This window comes from Choloepus didactylus, chromosome 8 (genome assembly GCF_015220235.1).
Source record: "Choloepus didactylus isolate mChoDid1 chromosome 8, mChoDid1.pri, whole genome shotgun sequence".
Taxonomy (NCBI): domain Eukaryota; kingdom Metazoa; phylum Chordata; class Mammalia; order Pilosa; family Megalonychidae; genus Choloepus; species Choloepus didactylus.
The window spans coordinates 118319292-118339895 of NC_051314.1; the positions used below are offsets into that span (position 1 = coordinate 118319292).

The 20604-nt window shown below is 40.7% G+C and overlaps 1 protein-coding gene across 2 annotated transcripts in view; it reads left to right on the plus strand.

Moving 5' to 3' along the window:
• The first annotated feature begins 4251 nt into the window (after positions 1-4251).
• The window catches only part of GUCY2C (guanylate cyclase 2C), a 60749-nt gene continuing 44396 nt past the window's right edge, over positions 4252-20604 (plus strand). The window contains exons 1-6 of one of the 2 annotated variants that reach the window (XM_037846317.1): positions 4252-4471; positions 11359-11477; positions 12623-12684; positions 15371-15586; positions 16608-16729; positions 18166-18262. In XM_037846317.1, the coding sequence (XP_037702245.1) occupies positions 4252-4471; positions 11359-11477; positions 12623-12684; positions 15371-15586; positions 16608-16729; positions 18166-18262 (836 nt within the window). The remainder of the gene's footprint in view (positions 4472-11358; positions 11478-12622; positions 12685-15370; positions 15587-16607; positions 16730-18165; positions 18263-20604) is intronic. The other variant, XM_037846318.1, reaches the window with a different exon arrangement.

Sequence of the window (20604 nt, forward strand, 5' to 3'; positions counted from 1 at the left end):
GGCTGGACTGGAAATGGGTTTGAGTAATGTGGAACTAAGCTCTACAGTTCAATTCTTGGCTGAGTCCCTGGGAGTGAATTACCTCCAAAGTGGCTCTTCAACCCCTGATAAATGGATATGTTTTGGGCAAATGCCATCAGTCACCTGGCATGCCCATACTGTCCCAACTCCAATAGGGATCACAGCTTAGGCTCAAGCTGCAAAACTGGCTACAATAGGCATTAAATTCATTTTATAGATAAGAAAATTGAGGGTTCACAAATTAAGTTATCTGCCCAGGTTCTTAAGTTCAGCAAGCAGCTAAAACAAGATTCCAGCCCAACTCCAGGTTGTGTGTATGGGTTCTGGTTTGTTTTTTTGTTTGGTTTTATCAATATCAGGTTGCCTCCTGGAACTCAAAGAAGGCTCCTCCTTATCTCAAGATATACCATTCTGTTTTTTAAATGTTCTCCCTGCCTTTCCGACCACCTAATAAGGATGCATTAATTGCAAAACTCTTCATTACTCTGTCCTTGAAGAGATTACGCTTCAGGGAACTGACCTTTTTCTTCCTTCCTTTTTTCCCAAGCTATCATTTTAACCAGTATATCCATGAGGAAGTAGTCCTTCAGCAGCCTCAACAAACAAAAACAAGAGTAACATCTGGGTTCTCTGTAGGAAAGTCCACAGTTCCCTTCTCAGGGATGAAATATGAGCCCAACTGAGCATGCGTTGACAGCCTAGGGAGTGGGCTGTACCTGTTGCTTCTGCTGTGTTTGAGGTAAGAACAAACAAAGATATTTCCAGAGCACAGAGAACTTTATTATAGCAGAGAAACATTATCGCTATCTCCAACACACACTTCCTATAGAACACAGCTCTTCCCTGGACAGAAGAGCTAATCCAAGAGTCACCAAGAGATTTAACAGATTTTTTCAGCAACCCCTGGGCAAGTCTAGTGGTTATCTACCAGAGCCTTTTCTGACCACATAGGAATACTATACAAAATGGTCTCAAGAAGGAGGGAGAGGAAGAAATTGCTCAAGGGTTTAAAAGAGTTTATCTTGGAAGGGGGCAGGGGGAAAATCCTGGAAATAGGGACAAGGAAAAGAAACCAACCTGTCAGCACAAAGCATCAGAGGCGCTGGTGCTAGGATTTAATTACATGGGACTAGTCTACAACAGTGCATCAGTGTCGATAGGATCACCATATATTGTGATCTAGATAAAATCACCTTGAATTTCATTCCATATTCGTAGAAAGTCCAAAACCCACTCCAATATTTCATCACATCCCTGAGGTTCTTGGCTTCACATGGTCACCTCTGACTTCAAACTCCTGCTTCAGTGGATTATATCAGCAGCCTCTTCCTCTTTTCATCCCATTTATTAGATACAGATCTGAGCACCTTTCCACAATTCCCACAATTTGGCACAAACTGTATGTGGCTCAGACTTGCTCAAAGGTTTGGGAAGAGTGTATCAGTTTTAAATCCCCACTAAAACACAATTTTCACAAAGGCGGAAATTTGTTCCATTTCTGCTATCACTCTAATGCTAAGAACAATGCTTGCCATATAGAGGGTTATCAATAAATATCTATCATATAAAAGAAGTGTACCTCAAGGAAAATACAAGCAATCTCATATTTATTTTAGACCTCTTTGCTCTTAAAAGTCTTCAGCCACATTCCCACTATGATTTTTCCATTGCCATTTCTTCCTATGTAGCTCCCAACTCCGTGCAATCTTGTTGGTTCCTCTCTCCTTTCTGTTCTCATCTCTCCTCTCCCGAACCCCCAGATTGCCCCTAGGAACTTCAAAATTTTCTCATTTTATTACGTAAAGCAATTTATATATCGCTATGCTTAACTCAGACTGTTTGCATATCCAAACTCATTTGTGTCCTCAGCAAAGCCACATAAAATTTTACCTGACTCCATCTGAAATTATGTTATGCTATGTGAATAGGATCAGTATTTCTATAATAGGAAAAAAATAAATTAATTAAAGCAGGAATCATAGAAAACTATATACTTTTTTAAATCTCAAAACACATTCATGTTAATTTATTCTCCAATCTGTTGATTATAGGGCAAGGAATTTTCTTTGAGCATGAGTCTCTCATTGGAGCTCTGAATCAGCTTTCTTATCACATCCCTAATACCTCTTCTGAATTTCTAGAAGCAGCCAGTTCTTCAGGTTCTGGTCTACTGTGAAATGCTAAGAATCACAAGTACTCTACTGTTCAACTTTACTAATCCTATCCATTGATGTTTTGGTTTATTGAATGGCCCTAAATGCATTTCTTCTTTTACTAGGATGAACAGTAGATACCCGCTAGGCTAAGCCAAAGGAACCAGGTTGATATACCAAGCAATCTCTGCCCCAGGAGACCTGGAGGCCAAATTACTGTAATGACTCACAGGATCTAGTCCAAGATAGGTCCTAAGGACATCCCTTCTTGTAGGCCTTGCAATGAGGGATGCAACTCTCAATGCAGACATGTCGTTTGCTGACACACAGAAGGTCTCTTATGCAGCCATTCAAGAGACCTGAAGAGTGACTGCAGTCCAGATTTTATGGGTTAATTTTTTGAGGGATTGTCTCCATTTTGATTGGATGGTTTATCAGGATTCACCTTTTTTTTTGGTCTTAAACTCTAAATAAGTTACTTCTAGGGAAAAATTGCAGTGCTACTTAACACATTTATTTTTCACCATTTTCAGCTTAAAACATTATGTTTGCAGTAATGGTAATCAAGTCCTTGTGGCAAACAAATAACATTATTTTATCAACCACACCACATTTTCACAGCCCAAATCCTGGAATGTACTATCTACCCTCTGATTCTACTTCTCAGTTCTAATTTAAACCCCAAACTCCACAGGGCCTGGTTCAAATCTGCACAGATACCTTAAAATCAACATGTCCAAAAACAGAATTCATAATCTCTCTCAAACCTGCTCCTCTTCCAGAACTCTAGACCATCTACCCAGCTGAGCACATCAGACATCACCCTTGACTCTTCCTGCTCCCTAACGCCCAAATACAATCAAATATCAAGACCCAACCATTTTCCCTACTAGGTATCCCTTCATCCCGTCCCCATGGCCACTGCCCTGGTCCGGGCCTCCTTAACTCTCAGGTGGACCACAGAAAACACCTCCTATCTCTTCCCCTACACCCACTCCTGCCTCTCTGGATATTCACTTCATGGCAGCCTGAGGGGTCTTTGCACAATTCATCTGATTGTGTCTCTTTTTTGACTCTTAGGATAAAGTCTCAAATCCTTCATGGCTTCCAGGCAGCTTCATGGCCTGTGCTGACTACTCTTCTGACCCCTCTTATGCTGCTTAACTCCTAGCTCTCTCCACTCCAATCACACTGTAGCTTTTTCGGTTCCTCCAACATGCCATGCATCTTCCCACATCTGGGCCTTTGCACAAGTTGTTCGCGCTGACTGGCATGCCATCCCTCTCTTTCTATCCAATTAAATCCTATTCATCCTTAAGGGCTCAACCTAAAGGGTAGTTTCTCAGGGGAGTTTCCCTGATTTTCCAGAAAAGGCTGTGCTAATCTGCCATGTGCTCCCTTAGCACTCGGCACTTTGTTACCATTGTTGAGTTACTTGTTTATTCATAATTATTTGTTTAATGTTTGTCTTCACTATGTTCTGTGAGGAAAGAAATGTATATGAGCCATTCATGGCTGTATTGGCCATGCCTTGACAATGCCCAACACATAGTCAAATCTTAATAAATATTTGTTGGCTGGGTGACTGAAACATGGCTTCTTCCTAGATAAAGATTCAGTTTGGATGTTCAGTTGAAACCTAGGCACTAACAGTCCATCATCGTATTTGTGCTTTTCTTAGCCCTTCAACCTTTATTTTCCATTTTACAGAGCTTTTTATGTGTGTGATACACTGCCCTCTTCCTCTTTTCCCTCTTCCCAGTGATGTGACACAAATTGATGTATTTTTATTGGGCAAGGCCCAGGTAATCTCCCTGTTTTATAGCTCTGACCTTAACGCGAGCAAATACACAAAGTGAACTTTGGTTTATCTCCTACCATAACGTAGCTGCTAATTACTGGCAGGCAGGCTGTGTTCCATGAACCACGTGACCAGTGGGGCATGATCAGAAAGGAGCCTGGGGACAAGCGGACCAAGGGACCCAGGTTTCAGCTGCCCAGCTGGAGTTCCTGCCTCCCTGGGAGCCCAGAGCACAGCGAGTGAGCATAGGAGGATGATTCTGAGGTGAGCAAGGTCATGAAGACGCTGGTGCTGAGCTTGGCCTTGTGGTGGTCACTGCTCCTCCGGCCTGCATTGATATTCGGATTCTCGCACGTGAGGAAGAACTGCGGCAATGACTTCTACGTGATCAGCGTCCTGAATATGAGCAACTCAGCTTTCCCAGAGGCCTTGGAAGACCTGAAAGCAGTGGTGAATGAGGGATTGGACATCGTGAGAACGCGCCTGCATGAAGCTGGTAAGAACACGGGAACAAAATCCTCCTCCCCGTTACCACCTCTGGTGTCAAAGAGTTGCTAAGCAAAGACCTTGCATTCTTAGCCTAATCACCCGACCTTCTTGAAGGGCCTGTCCCACAACTTCTTTCTATTTCAAGGCAGTAGATTCTCAGAGAAAAGGATTTGAACCCCTACTGCTGTGAGCTCATTCACAATCCACTCTGCTCTAGGAACAGCCCCAACCCAGCGAATATCAAGTGTAGTGAAATATCCCAGATAAAAGTGGATTGATTGCTCACTTTGGGGGAGGCATCATTTTTCTTTCCACAGCTACTCAGATTTGGTCTAGAACTGAGAATTCACAGGGTTACTAGTCAAATAGATGAATTAATGGAGTAAAATTCACAGAGACACTGAGTCTTTCCCTGGCCTTTAATCCATCTGTTTGCTTTTTACATCTCTGATGGTTACCATTATCAGACATGGTCAATACAATACATTTGCACTCCAATTGATTGTTGCAATCTTTCATTGCATCTTTTAATTCCAAAAAATAAATTTTATAACATTATATAAAATGTGCAAAATAAAGAGAAAAAAATTGTCTCTGATAATTTGCAGCCACTCAGATGTTCCCAGTCTCCTTATAGACTTTTTAGTTTCTTGTTTTCAGAACATGATTGTGGTTAAGTATGACATAGGAACAATTTTGTATCCTTCTGGTTTCACTTCACATTATTCCACAAGTGTCTTTCCTGTAGCTACATAGACTTTATAGTCATCATATGACTGTATATATAATACTCCTTGTAGTAGATATCCCAAAGAATTTCCCAATAGTTCCCTATTGTAGGATATTTCATTTGTTATTAAGTTCTCATGGTTATTTTTTAATACTATAATAAACATTTTCATGTATATAGTTTTTCTCCATTCCCTGACACTAGATTGCCAGAAGTAAAAGTACTGAGTCAATGAGTATTTAATGCCTCTTAATGGTTATTTATGGTTTTAAAGATGGTATGTCTTAATTTTCTCTATTTAAAATAATTTGGTAGTAATAGCAACCATTCAGATATGTATCATAATTTTCTTCTGTGCAATACACAATGTTTCTCTAATCATGTCTGAGACTAGATTCAGATGTAAATAGATGCATCTTACCTGGGGCAGTAATGGAACTAGGAAGTCGTTTAATCAAATGACCCCTTATTTACCAAGTAGTGTAAAGAATATTGAATTTTAAGTCTGATGACCTGGATTGGAGTCCTGCTCCAGGGCTTTCTCTTTCTGTGAACCTGCATGAGTTATGTCCTTTAGTCTCCTCAAGTCTCGCTTTTCTTGTTTACACAATCTCTTTAATCTTGCATACACAATCTCTTTAATCACCTCAACTCTGAAAAGTTGGTATTATTAACATTGTTTCACAGTGGAGGTTTAATAACTTTGCTGAGGTCACAAGGACTGAATATTTGAAATGAGATTCAAACCCAGCTCTGTTTGATTCCAAAGAGTGTATCATATTGCCACCATAAGATCTTTACCCACCACGACCTCATTTTCCCATTAAAACAAGCCAATGAAACATGTGGTTAAAAGCAGGAATTTGGAACCGGACAGATCTTGGTTCATATTCCAGCCCCACCATTTACCACCTGTGTGATGTCAAGCACATTGTTTTCCGAGTCTTGGTGTCTTCCCCTATAAAATCAGGATCAATAGCCTTTACTATCTGTGAATATGGTGTGGATTAAATGACACTGACTATAACAAGGTAAGGACTCAATAAAGGACAGTTGTATTTTTATTGCTGTCACTATTATTGTTGGTGATGATGACATTGATGTTGTTGCTGTTGGGATAACAGTCACTAGGCGTATAAAATAAACAGTCAGCATCTTAACTATAATCCAGTTAAGGTCTTGGCCTCTGGACTCAAACAACCTGAATTTGAATTCTTGCTCCATCATCTGCTAGTAGAGTGATACTAGGCAAGTCATTGATTCTAAGTTCTCTCACCTCGTTTGTAAAATAGAGTTATTATTGCTGAATAGATTAAATAAGTGGACAGTTTTGGGAGATGGAGGAATAAACAATGATGTCCAGATTTTTGCATTTAGGGATGCATTTTGTTGGATGGGTGTTCTACTATGGCAAACACAAGAGGAGCAGGTTTTAGGGGGAAGATGAGCTTATGTTCTATACATATTGAGCATTATTATTTGGGAAAAATTGTAATATCATATAATTGAGGGCTAAATTGAAGAAAATTTAGAGTTCAAAAGTTATGAGTGATGTCCAAAAGAAGAGGTCAGTATTTTTTCTGAGACTTAGGAAAGTGTTGTAGGTCTTAAAAGCACAAGTAAGAGTTGGTGTAAGACAATCCGAAAAAAAGATTCTTTCTGCCTCGGGTCATCACCTCCTCAAGGCTGTATGTTCCATGGCTAAGCACACACGGTCCATGGGCTTTCATGTGCTGAGAGCGTTGCTTTCCTGGATTCCTGCACCCCAGCTTTGCTTTGATGCAACCCCATCCTCCCTAAAGCACTAGTTGGGAGGAAGAGTGTTATGAAACCGCCCTATATTCTTCAGCATTCCACCCATTGTCCCAGGACCCAGATAGCACAGTGGGACAAGGGAATGCAGGCAGGGAGGGGTGAGAACCAGCATTAGGGAGAACTACTTATTTTAAAAGTCAAGCTTTGATTTAAAGTCCTGCCATTGTCTGAAAAACATTTGTTCCATATTTTCCTCAGAAATCACTTGGGATTTGGAGAGATAAAAGGGAAAAGATTCCTCTCACCAAATTAAATTATTCTAAATAAAGTCCACATGACCATAAAATATTGAGAGGCAGCATTCTACGGTATATTCCACAGAAGTGGTTTTCAACTTTTTGATCTCAGGAGCTCTTTACACTCTTAAAAGTTATTGAGGACCCTGAAGAGTTTTGTTTCTGTGGTTGCATTTATTGATAATCACTGTACTGAAAATTAAAACCAAGAAATATTTTAAATATTTGCCTTTTAATTATTAAATAATTGTAAACACTTTATCAATTAGCATAATTAACATTTTTATTAAAAGAAATCTAAATTCCTCAAATCAAAAAAATATGTGAGAATAGTGATATTGGCTTCATTTTTTGTAAATCTCTTTGATGCCAGGCTTAATAGAAGATGGCTGGATTTTCATATCTGCTTCTGCATTCAATCTGTTTCTGGAAAACTCTACTATATATTCATGACAGGATGAGAATGGAAAAGACAAATAATGTCTTAGTGTTATAAAAATAATTTTGACCTCATGAACTCCCTGAAAGGATCTCAGTGTCCCTCAGGAATCTGTGGCCCACACCTTGAAAACTGCTGTTCTAGAGCATTTCCAGTTCTAGAATCAGACAGCCCTAGGTTCAAATCCCAGCTGTCCTATTTGCTTGCTGGGCAGCCCTAAGCAAATTAATCAACCTCTCTAGATACCAATTTTCCCATTTTTAAATTAGGATGACAAAATATTAATTATGTCATAAGATTCAAGAGGGATTCAGTGAAATCATGCATGTAAAAATCCATAGCCCAATGCCAGGCATATAGTAACAGAGGTCATTTATTGACAGACCATTCTATCAATGGTCATTCTACCAGTGAGGAACTGGAGCCCTAATGATGAAGTCACTTGTCTAAGGTCAGACTCAATACATATTGGTTCCCCTTTTCCTGGGCCCTGTGCAGGGTTTATACTTGGGTTCTGCTGTGCCAGTCATGGGCTGCCTGAAGCCTGAGATTTTCAAGAGGGTCATCTTTAGTGGGAGAGAGGAAGTGGTACAGAGTGCTCCCAGGGATCGGAGGTGGGGGGGAAGGGGCTAGCCTACACATTAGTCTTTGCTCTTTGTGGCCATCTTCCTGAAGCACTGATTTATCCGTTCCTGTGAACTGGCCTCCTTTCACTCCCTGACTCCTCTTGCCATTTTCAAGACACTCTCCAGCCCTATTTTTTACCACTGCCCACATGTTCTCTCCCGTTTCCTATAGTCCTCCACAGCCTCACTCGTACTGTTCTTCCGGCTTCAAATATTCTACATTCTCCTTACGGTTGCAAGATCAAGTGCTTAGTACTGCCAATTAAGTGTCAGCTGCTCTGAGAGCCATCGTCAACCCCACCTGTTCCATGAACTCTTCTAATCACATTGACCTCTGCAGTTTGGCTAGTACTACTCAAGTACCTACATCTCCTATTTGAAACTTTTACTAATCCAAGTAAGTATTCATGAATTAGCCAAACAAGCAAAGACCAAAATGCTCCCTAGCTGGGAGAAGAACAACTTCTATTGTTGACGTGCTTTATTCTTTCAAAGACATTATTAAAAACAATCACGTTTGACAAAACTGATTTTAGCCCGGTTTTACCTGTGAATAAACCAAGTTGGAGAAATGAAATGGCCTCTGCAAGGACATATAGCAAGTCACTAGTGATGCCAGACTAACAACTGAGCTTTCCAGATATCCTGTATGAGGGCTTGCCAAAATTAAGGATGTCTGCTTTGGAATCTGGCATTTGTCCTGATCATTTCTTATTGGAGGGAGCAAGAGACAGAGCTTGGTCAAAATGGTTCTTTTATTTCTTTATTCCCTTCCAAAATGCAGTCCCTGGCAACACTCAGGGATATCACTGTCAGTGCCCTTTCTTCTCTTTATCTGAAGGTGGGCAGTGCTCCAGTATCCAATGACCCCAGGCCAGAATGCACTGATCACTCTGGCTTTGGGGTAGAACACAGAGAGATGCTTGACATCAGATGTGGTATTCTAGCCAGTAGTACCAGCCACTGTGACCAAGCAGCCATGTTAAAGAGAAAGATGTTTTGAATCCTGGTATCTCTTTCTTAGAGGAGAGATTTGTGAGCCAGAGGGAAATCCAATCAAAACTCTCTCATGTCTTTTAGGACAATGATTAACACATTTTTTCTTCTTCATCCTTTAAGACAAACATTTGAAAGTAAGAGAGAATATTTTCAAGAGAAAGAGGGGATTTTCTGGGGATTTTGCAACATTATGCATTCTCTGTCCCTCTCTACTGAAAAAACTTTGCAGCACCTTCTTTTGAAAGTCTGACCATTAGCCATGCCCATGTCCTCTGAGAAGTGCTGCCAGGGTCTCTCAGACCCATGTGGGGGCTTCCCAAGTGTATCCCGCATGCTGTTCACACACACTACTTGCTCTTTATCCTGATGCTTCAGGAGACAGAGGGGCTGAAATGTGTGATATAGCAGGACTCTTTGAGGTCAAGTAGTCTTACCCATGATGAATTTTTGGTTAACTCTTTGGTGGATCATTGAGCTGGTAAAGACCATTTCCTCATGTGTGAGTTTGGATCTGAGAGATCACAAATGCAGCAAAGGTTTGGGTTAAGATTATCATGACTTTGATTTCAGATCCCACCATTTACTAGATGTGGGACTCTGGGACAACATCCCCCGATAAAGCTTTTGTCTCAGTCTCTGATTTCTAGAAAACTTTGACTACGACGTTCCTCTTGTGCTAAAATTATAAATCTTAAGCTCCAGATGTGACAGCTTTTTATCAACAATTCTGCCACATCTCGGTCAATAGTAGTTCCCGTTGCCTACTTTCTCAGGCCAAAAATCTTGGAGTTATCCTTGAATTCTCTTTTTCTCATACTTCACATCTCATCCGTCAGCAATTTCCTGTTGGCCCTACCATCAAAATATATCAACAATCCAATTATTTTTCTCAACTTTTGCTACCACTACCCTAGTCCAAGCTAACCTAGTTTATTATTAATAGTCTTCTAACTAGTTTCCCTGCTTTTATTCTCATTCCCCACAATCTATTCTCCACATCGGAGTCCAGCATTGCCCTTTAAAAATAATGGTCAGGCTGTATCTTTTCTCTGCTCAAACTCTTCCAAAGACCTTCCTTCTTAGAATAAACCCTAGGTACTCACTAAGGCCTACCTGGCCATCTGTGATGTGGTCGCTCTCTAACCTTATCTCCTGCCTCTACAACCCCTCGCTCACTCTGCCATACCACTGGCCTCCTTACTGTTTCTAAAACATTCCAAGAAAACCCTGCCCAGGATGTTTTGCCCCTGCTGTTTGCTGTTCCCTCTGACTGGGACCCAGATATCGGCACGGCTCACTCTCTTATTTCGCTCAGGTCACGGCTTCCCCAAGAGCCTTCCATGACCACCCTGTCTGAAACAGTGACCTCCCCTCTCATTCTGTCTGATTCTCCCAATAGAAGGTAACCTCCATGAGACCAAGGACTCATTTTGTTCAATGCTGTATACTGAGTACATAGAAGAGTGACTGGCTTATAGCAGGAACTTAATAAATGTTTGTTGAATGACTGGATGAATGAAGAGCAGAGACCAAGGAAGACCGTTGCCTTGCACATATCAGCAGCAAACAGAGCCAGCACTTTGGGAACATGAAAGAACAGGATATCGTAATGTTTATATCTTTGCTTTCCTAACACTCCCTACTCTCGTGTAGGAAACTTGCTTGAGTCTGGGGTTGTAAAAAGATGAAGAGAGCAGTGAACATAATGGTGATGTTCTAAAACTGGATTGTGGTGATGGTGCAGAACTCTACATATTTACCAAAATCATTAGATTGTAAATTTAAAATGGTGAAATTTATGTTAGGTAAATTATGCCTCAATGAAGCTGTTTAAAGAGAAATAAAGAGAGAGTGAGGGAAGAAGACGGGTGAGGAAAGGAGGAGAGAAGTGACTGGGAATATCAGGAAGACTCAGTATTGAAATGTTCTGGGCCTGAAAATGGATGGCCGTTTTACCCAGGAACAGTTGGCAAGAAATAAACCTCTTAGCTGGTATAAACTACTGAAAATCACACGCGTTTTCTATTTTCTCTCGTTTCTGGGTAACAGGCCTAAATGTGACCGTGGAGGCTAACTTTTTCAAATCGAATGAGCTGATTTATAACACAAATGACTGCCGGAGCAGCACCTGTGAAGGCCTGGACCTACTCAGGAAAATTCCAGTACGTGTTTGCCTTTGTGTCTGCAGCGCACGCTCTCGTACCACGGAGGATGATCACAGGGCTGAAACCTGGGCACATTTCCATTAACCTCGTCTCCAGCCATGCCGCTGAATGATTTGAAGGAAGGGTGCTCTGGCTCCATCCCCCTAATCCCTCCCAAGAGCCAAGGGCTCTCTAGAAATCCAGGAAAGTAAGGAGAACCTTAGCTATGCACCAACTGTACACTTTGAGTGGTGTGAAGGAGAATTATTTTGTTTTAAAACTTTTTTTAAAAAAATGTAAATGCTGTTATTAACTGGGTTACCTTTGTGTGCCCCCCAAAATATCTGAGGCCCCATATTTAAAAATACATTCCAAGGCTCTGCCCTGAGATCTCTGTTTCACGTCACCACCGTGTACCCGGTCACAGAGTAATTGCTTAAGGGCTGAATCTGAAACATAACTGTGAAGTGGAAACCATAAGGTCTCAAGGTGGAAATGGGAAGAGAGAGATTCTTACCTAGTTTCCTCCTCTCTAGAGACATTTCTTTACTTCAGAAATGTAAAAAAAATAAAAAAAAGCTCTCAAAGGAGCAGAGCCTGGGAGCAGAATCCTGGTCCCAAAACTTTAGTCAAAAACCTCAAACAGACCAGATAAGACAGACTCACATCAGGAAGAGGGGCTGATCATAGTATTGATTCTCAGTCTTGAGAGGGTGAGAATGGACAAGAACAGCTTAGTAAACTCAACTTTAAGATTCTAGGAGCGTGTGCTTCTTACCCCTACCTCTACAGAGGGAGTTATGCTATGATTCTCCAAAACCAGGGAGTTCCTAGCCAGATTCCCCTTGTGAAATAGTAGAAAATGAGATCAGTGTTCACCAGTTGATTGCACTGCATTTGTTCACTTCAGCCCTGCTTTGTAGCCCTCCCCAAAACCTAACCTTGCCCTTTCCCTTTAAAGCACCTCCAAATCTAGTCTCCACTCCACCTGCAGCATCTCATCTCTCTCAGATCATTTTATTCCTCCACTAGTTTGCCCAGCCCAAGGCACGATATGCTTCTCCTTTCTGCTCTGCCTGCGAACATTTTGGGATACCCACCTTCTAACCTTCTTGGGGCCTTCCCCTTGCCATTTCTTTTTGTCCCACTGATTTCTTTCCCTCTTACAGAAAGATGGCATGGGCTGTGTCCTCATGGGTCCCTCGTGCACGTATTCCACCTTCCAGATGTAGTAAGTAGTCATGTTATTGTTTTAATACCACTGTGACTTGAAAACAAGAAATGGCATACATAGCTATTTAAATGATTTCTCAAACAAATTTTGGAGTCCTGGTATTCTGCCACCTCTCTATAGCTGCCATTCCCTTATCCATAAAACTGCCTTAGTTCAGAGTGGGGTGAATTACAGCAGCCATTTAGGTTCAGTCACTGACTAACATTGAAGTTCGAGAGGCAGCACCATTCAGGAAATCAGTCAGCGTCCCGGCAGGAGACAGGGAAGGGAACTTGGATATTTGGGGAGTTTAATAAAGGAAGTATTTACAAAGGTATGTGCAGAGTGTAGAAACACAAGGGATATGTATGAGCAGGATTCTGCTCTATTCCAAGGTCTGTGCAAGTAGGGAAAGGAATAGAGTCCCTACTTCTTAGGGTTATTTGAGGATTATGTTAATGGTAAATTAAATCACTTTGCACAAGTGCCCTTATCATCCTAGAAAAAAGTATTCAATATACTCTAGAATGGAAATATTTCTCTGGCTTTAAGAAAACTAGTCCACCCTAATCACTCCCATTCATTTTAGTCAGCGTAATTCGCATCACCACCCAACACTTTTTTCTGCGAGATCACACCTTCTGCAAATTCCCTCTCACACACCTTTCTTTCACTCCTTCAGTCTTCCCCCAGATCAAAGGTCATCCTTTGCCTACACAGGAAAAAAAATTATGCTGAAAGACCACTTGCAATTGACTTTGGAGGATAAACATCGGACCACCAAAATTTCAGTAGCAAAGTCTGTTTCTGACACCTCACACCCAACTGTACAAGTATACTCCGATGCCCACGTCCACATCATGAATGCACATGTGGAGCCCATCTTCCTTACCAAAATGCAGGCAGGCACAGAATCTTACCCTTCCTTGTACTCACACTCCCCAATGTCCTCTTCTCTGACCACTTACTGATATTGCTATCAACTATGCCTAGACCGAAAGGAGGACTGAAAAACTAATTCACCACTGAGTGTGGACCTTCCACATGCAGAGAACCATTTCAGTTATCTCAGGGTAGAGAGAAGAAACTAAACAGAGCCCCAGCTCAGCCAAATAGAGACGGTGACAAGGATACCGATGACCAATACAAGGCCTAGTGAGATAGGTTCCATCAGAGAGGGACAAAGAAGACATGACAATGATGCACAGAAGGAAGTGGTCACCTCTGGTTCAGAGAGTTAAGCTTTAAGGGGAAAAAGACTTCAAAGAGGAAATGGTATTTGAATTGAGTCTTGAATGGGTAAGATTTCAATGGATACGGATGAGGTGATATGCATCCCAACCAGGCAAAAGAAAAACTATATGTTAAAGCAAATATGCAGGAAAGTGCAGGAAGTCTTTGAGAGTCTGTTTTAACTGGAGTGTGGGAAATGTAATGGGGGAAAACAGAGTTAAGGCTACAAAAAAAAAAAAAAATGTAGCGCCGTATTTGGAAGGTCATGAATTGCAGTTGAGGGGAATGTTTACTTAATTTATTTGCTTGAGAAACCACTAAGGTTTTGAGCAGGGGAATGCCATGAGAAGCGGCTGAACTTTGGGAAGAAAAATGGACAACAGTTTATAGGAAAGATTGGAGCAGAAAATGACAAGAAAATCAGGAGGGAATAAGGGGGACCTAAGTTAGCATGAAAGCAGTTGAAATGGAAAGAGAGGCTAGCTTTTAAAGATATTTGAAGGTAGAATCAAAAGTATTTGATAAATGATTGGATGGTGGGGGTGAAGGAAGGAAAGTAATCAAGGAAGGCTTTGGGATCACAAAACATTAAAGGGAGAAGTGTTTACAACTTAAAAATTAAGGGATAAGTTTGACTGTGAACATGTTGAGTTTGAGAAGCAAGAAGGACACCCAGTACAAACTGTTCAATGGAGCACGTTAAATCCATATTGAGTACCTATATATGAGCCAGGCAGTGTGTCAGGCACTGGAGATACTGAGGCAAACAAGCCAGACGTGATCCTGCCTTCATGGAGCTTACAGTCTAGTGGAGGAAACAGGTATTAAATAGACACTCACCCAAGTAATTACCTGGTATTAGTATCAGGGAAGATTTCCCTGATGATAGATGTTTAATCTACGACCTGATGGATGAGTAAGAGTCAGCCTGGCAAAGAGGCAGGGGAACATCATTCCTGGCATTTCTCAAGCCCTGATTTGGAATGAAGCTTGATATGTTTAAGGAACTGCAAGAAGGTCCATATGCTGAGCAGAAAAAAACAAAAAAAAACTTTTAAATCCTCAGCTGATGTCTATCTCAAAGGTAGCCCATAGAAGAGCTGGAAAGAGGGCAAGGTTTTGCGAGAAAGGTGTAGAACGCATTTCTCTGGCTTTACAATAATTATGGTAGCTCTGGTGGTCCATCTCTGTTTTCTTAGGCCTATTCCTCAAAGTCCCTGTGTCCCAGTCCAGGTATCATGATCACCCAAACAACAACCCATTTTAGAATAAATCAAAGTAACTAACCTGAAGTGTGCTTAGAACATAGCATGGGCTCAATACAGGTTGTGTGGGAGGGACACCTATACAAGGGGAAATCTGCTTGAATAACCCCATTTCATTCTTACCATTTATACACACATGGTGAAACAGGCTAAAGAAAGATCTTATTTAATGTTGACATTGGTTTCTTTCTTACCTCCTGACATAGCCTTGACACAGATTTGAACTACCCCATGATTTCAGCAGGAAGTTTTGGATTGTCATGTGACTACAAAGAAACCTTAACCAGGCTGATGTCTCCATCTAGGAAGTTGACATACTTCTTGGTTAACTTTTGGAAGGACAAGAATTTGCCATTCAAAACTTTCTCCTGGAACACCGCCTACGTTTTCAAGAACAATACTGAGTCTGAGGACTGTTTCTGGTGAGCAGGATCATTCCTACTTTTGAAATGTGTAAGACTCATGGCAGAGGTTTTGATCAGGTGTACCTTCTCCCTATAACAGCCATGAGAATGGACACCAGTCCGCTTTTCCACATGCAAATAAAAGCAGCTGCCAAAGAAAGCATGGTATCATAAGTATCATAATCAGCATACATTGCATTTATAAAACTCTTTCTAGTTTTCAAGGTACTTTCACATTAGTTTTTTGATTCCCCACAGTTAACCCTCTAAAGAAAGTAGAACAAGTATTAGGCTTCCCATTTTACTGTCAGGAAAAGTGGGGGAAAAAAAGTTAATGCTTTCATAGTCCTGAGGCTGTGCATGCTGTCTATACCTGCAATTAGTTTCTCTCCCAGCTTTTCAGATGAACAAGAGGTGCCCATAGTACCAATGGGCACCATTGCTAAAATAAAATCTCAATGTCCACTCCAGCAACTGTGGCAGAGGAAATCTTTTGATTGGACTGTCTGTGCCTCCAGAATGCTGCTTAGTTCTGCAGTCTTCCTGCACCTAAGTATGCAGAAGACCGACACGGGGCATCACCCAGAGTGCGTATTGAGGGAACCACAAGAAACAATCTTAAGACCCCACCCTGGAAACTTTGGGGTTGAACTTAGAACACACAAAAGTCTGTTCCACAAAGGAACAAAATTACTCCTACTGACCCTTGAGTTTTGTACTGTAGATTCAAAGGCTTCAACTCACCTGTGATAATGGGACTGGTTTATGCAAGTAGGAAGCTATTGCAAGGGACCTAGCAGATCACTACTATTTGTATACATAGAAGAAAACTCCCTAAAATTTCCCCTATATTTTCACTAAACTGGATTGCCACAACCCTAACCAGTGGTATCATGATGTGCACTGTATATTGAGTTAATAGCAAAAATGAACTTTAGGTGAATAAATCCCAGGAAAGGTCTGAAAACAATGAGCAAATGGCATGGAAGGCTATGCGGAAACTAAGCTGGTTTGTTAGTTTCTCTTTCTCTTGTTTTAGGTACCTCAATGCTCTGGAAGCTGGAGTTTCCTATTTTTCTCAGGAACTCATCTTCAAGGATATCCTGAGAGGATCTGACCAGTTTCAAGCTATTTTAATGGACCCCAACAGGAAAAGCAATGGTAAGAAGACATGAAGATAATTTTTTGCCAACTTCTTTCTCATAATTACCCCTCCTCTTGAGTCATTTTGACAAATCTACCACCGCAGAGCTATCATCATGATCTCTATATGTTTGTATGTTTTGGAAGAGCTACAGTTGCATGCAACTTCATTATATTGTTCCTTTCGTTGATTAAAGCCTTATACTCTGAGAGAAAATAGTTAAGTAGTATTGAGCAAATATATCACCATAATGGAAAGAATGATGATAGTAAAAGCCAGCTTCTGTAAACCAAAATGATACCAGTAAACTGCTTTTTAAGCTCACCACACTCCAACATATTATGGATTGTAACTAATTCGCACACATTCTGAATCCTGGTCCCCCTGCTGACCAAGAAGATATATTTATTTGTAGTTAGCCTCAGGCACAATTACAGGGTAAGCAAAGATGACTTTGAAATGTCCTCTCACTTTCTTTTAATCTCTCCCTGTCACACCTGCCCAGTGATCTCCCAGCTAGAGGCCTCACTACCATCCCCATTAAGATATCAGGTAACTTGTTGCACTTTCCACAGAATTCTCTTCACAAACAAGAACAGTTCAGGAACAAAGGAATCAATTGTGGGAATTTCCTACAAAGGAATATGCTTACTTGACATGGTTTCCTGATATCATTCAAATCATCATCAATCATCATTATCAACCACGTGTTATATTTAAGAACCTATCGTTTGCAAAACATTGACCAAGACGTGGGGAAAAATGAAGTACAGAATTATTCATGTCTCTAAAGAGTTTACAGTTAGCTAGACAGCATAGCACATGAAAAGATCCAATGAAGTTTCCCCCACCGCCTCTTACCCATAAAGTCAGGCATTTGGGAGATGGCTGGCTGTGATTAGTAGTAGAGCTTATAGATTCAGATTGGCCTCTGTCACTGAAATCACTAAGACTGAGTTCTGAGTTAAGAAGCTTATCGACATAGCCCAAGGAGAGTTGGTTAGGAAGATTTTATGAATTCTTCCTGCATTAACTTTTATTTTCAACAAACACTTTTACTAATAGTGAGGTGCACTTTACTTATCAATGAAAATAGTTTTTGTAACCACTAGTGTAATGGAATAAGCACTGGATCAGGAATCAGGAACTTGAATATCAGAGCTAGCTCTGTCATCTACTAGTTCTTTGACCCTTTGGCATTTGGGCTTCAGCCTCTTTAAATACATAAAATTAAGGAATTGGTCTAGATAACTCTTTTTAAGATCCCATACAGCTCTATTCTGACTCTATAGCTATAAATGAAAGAAAAAGGGAGATTTGAGACATTTGTTTTAATCTGTAAAAAATAATGTAGCATGCACAAGCTGAGTTCAAATTTGGACAACTTCCACCCTCCCTATTAGCGTGTAGACAATTGTATATATTTCTCCTTGTCTTGCTCTCTCTCCTCCAGTTATTGTCATGTGTGGTAAACCAGATATCGTCGACACCCTCAAGGGCGATCGGCCAGTGGCTGAAGACATTGTCATCATTCTAGTGGATCTATTCAAGTAGGTATAATATTTGGAAGGACCCTCCTCCTTCCAGAAAGGAAATAATCCAAGGATTTCCAGGAAACACATTCTCTTTTCATTTGCTTTGCATAGCTTCTTTTGGGTTTCAGTGTGAAGACAGCATTGGGACCTTCATTCTTATTTCATCAATTGTGGCCTTAGCAGAGATGTATACCTTTGACACCTCTATCATGTTTAAATAGAAAAGTTATATGGAAGCACCATTAAATCCACATATCCATTGATCTTACCAGGCCTACTCAGTTAACATAGGATCCTGATCCCCAGCCTGTTTTTAAGGTCTTGTTGCAAGCAGTGATAAATCAACTGATAACACAATAATATGATTACTGGGAATGTGGCCATCTTTGTTCTTTCAATTGCTAATGGCCTTTGGTCCTAGATTACTTTTCCTTTGGCCACATTTGATAAAAGGAAAATTCCAGTTAAATGAGTCGGATTTATAAAATTGCCCTCTGTGGCTTAGTCACTAGGTGGTGATCTTTTCCTCCTCACATCTCTGGGACTACGGAGAGAAAAATTCTAGAGTAGAGACCACCTTTTATCACATCCCCTATTTTTACCCTCATCTTCTAATATGGTTAGAGACCTCACTAACAAACTGTACCAAGAAGGTAATGTTTAAGTTAGACCAAGTTTACAAAAGCCTTCACTAGTCATGCCTGTGCCCTTTGCCCCCATCAGTGAGGTCCTAAGATTTCTCTTATCTCACTGGATCATTATGTGTAATGAATACATTACCTGCAATCAACACCTTTTTGTGTTCAGATGAGAGTCAGTTACTGCATTAGATCTTCCCCATATTTTTCTAGTCATTTCACCAACACTCACTGTATCTTTCACAACGTGAGGGGAAATAAAATGTAGGAACTAAGTGTATTTGTCTGCTAGAGGATCAAAATGATAATTTAGTCAATCAACAGCCTTTAATTGCAGAAGTCCAGCAAAGAGGGCACAACTGCCAAGATTACAGTCCTACAATCACCTTGATTTCAGTACCTGCTATGCCCTGTGGAAGGAGTCCTCTGTGTAACCAGTGTCTCAGTTTACCATGCTGCTATGACAAATACCACACAGTGGGTTAACTTAAACAAAGGAATTCATTATCTCACAGTGCTGGAGGCTAGAAGGCTTGCTTCCTCCCAGGGTCCGTAGTTTTCTGGTTGGCTGGCAATCCTCATGTTTCCTTGGCTTTCTCGTTGCATGGCAATGTCCTCTCCTTTCTCTTCCAGGTCCCCACTGACCTCAGGCTTCTCCCTGTGGCCTTCTCATACTGTGTCTGACTCTATTCTGCTTTTAAAGGACTCAATAATTGGATTAGGGCCCAGCTTAATTAAAATAACATCTTCAAGAAGTCCTATTTATAATGAGTTCACACTCACTGGCATGCAGAGTAAGATTAAGAACGTGTGCTTTTGGGGGTACATAATTCAACCTATCATACCAGGCTTGTGTGATTTTACTTTCAGCAAAACCCCAATCAACTGCCATGGTGCTGGTACTCCTTTGACACCTGGTGATGTTTGAGGACAATCATGAGATTAGAAACTAAACATACATGGGTTTAAATTTAATTCTGATGCCTCTGTCTCATTTGACCCTTGGGCTGTTACTTAACATCTTGAGATGAAATCTTCTCGTCTATAAAATTAATATAAAAATACCTACTTTATAGGGGTACTTTTCAGATTAGATGCATTAATATGAGCAAAATACCCAACACAGATCCTCAGCACATAGTAGGTATGTTCACCTAGTAATTTAAACTTAAAATGATGGCCATCTTAATTATAGCAGTTCAAAAATGTTGCATGCTTTTCATATTAAAACACTTGAACGCTTAGAAAGCTTAGAAATCATACGATTGGCAGAGTGTCTAAGATAGTATTGAGAGCCCTTAACGTGCCGAGTGTTTAGGACTCGGACTACAAGGATCCATGAAGTGATGTCCTACGTGTCAGGAAGCTCTCAATCTTGGAGAAAATGTTTAGTCTTCTTATGCTTACCTTGCAACATCTAAAAAGTAAGTTTAAGTGATAAAATTTCTCCCTCTCATATCCCCAAATCTCTAAATTGTTCTGAGCACATGAGAAAAAGAAAATTTCCAGGTATGGATGAAAGATCACTAAGCCTTGAAAGCAAGCGCCAGGTCACATATCCATAGCCCAAGGAAGTCCCCTCAGAGAAGTGTAGGTCTTCTGGTCTACCTTTCCATTTGTGTCCATTGACCACAGTTTCTTAAGTTCCCTTACTCAACATAGCAAATGTGGAGGAAACTAACACTGTCTGGAGAAAATGGAAAGTTTTGTGGATTACTG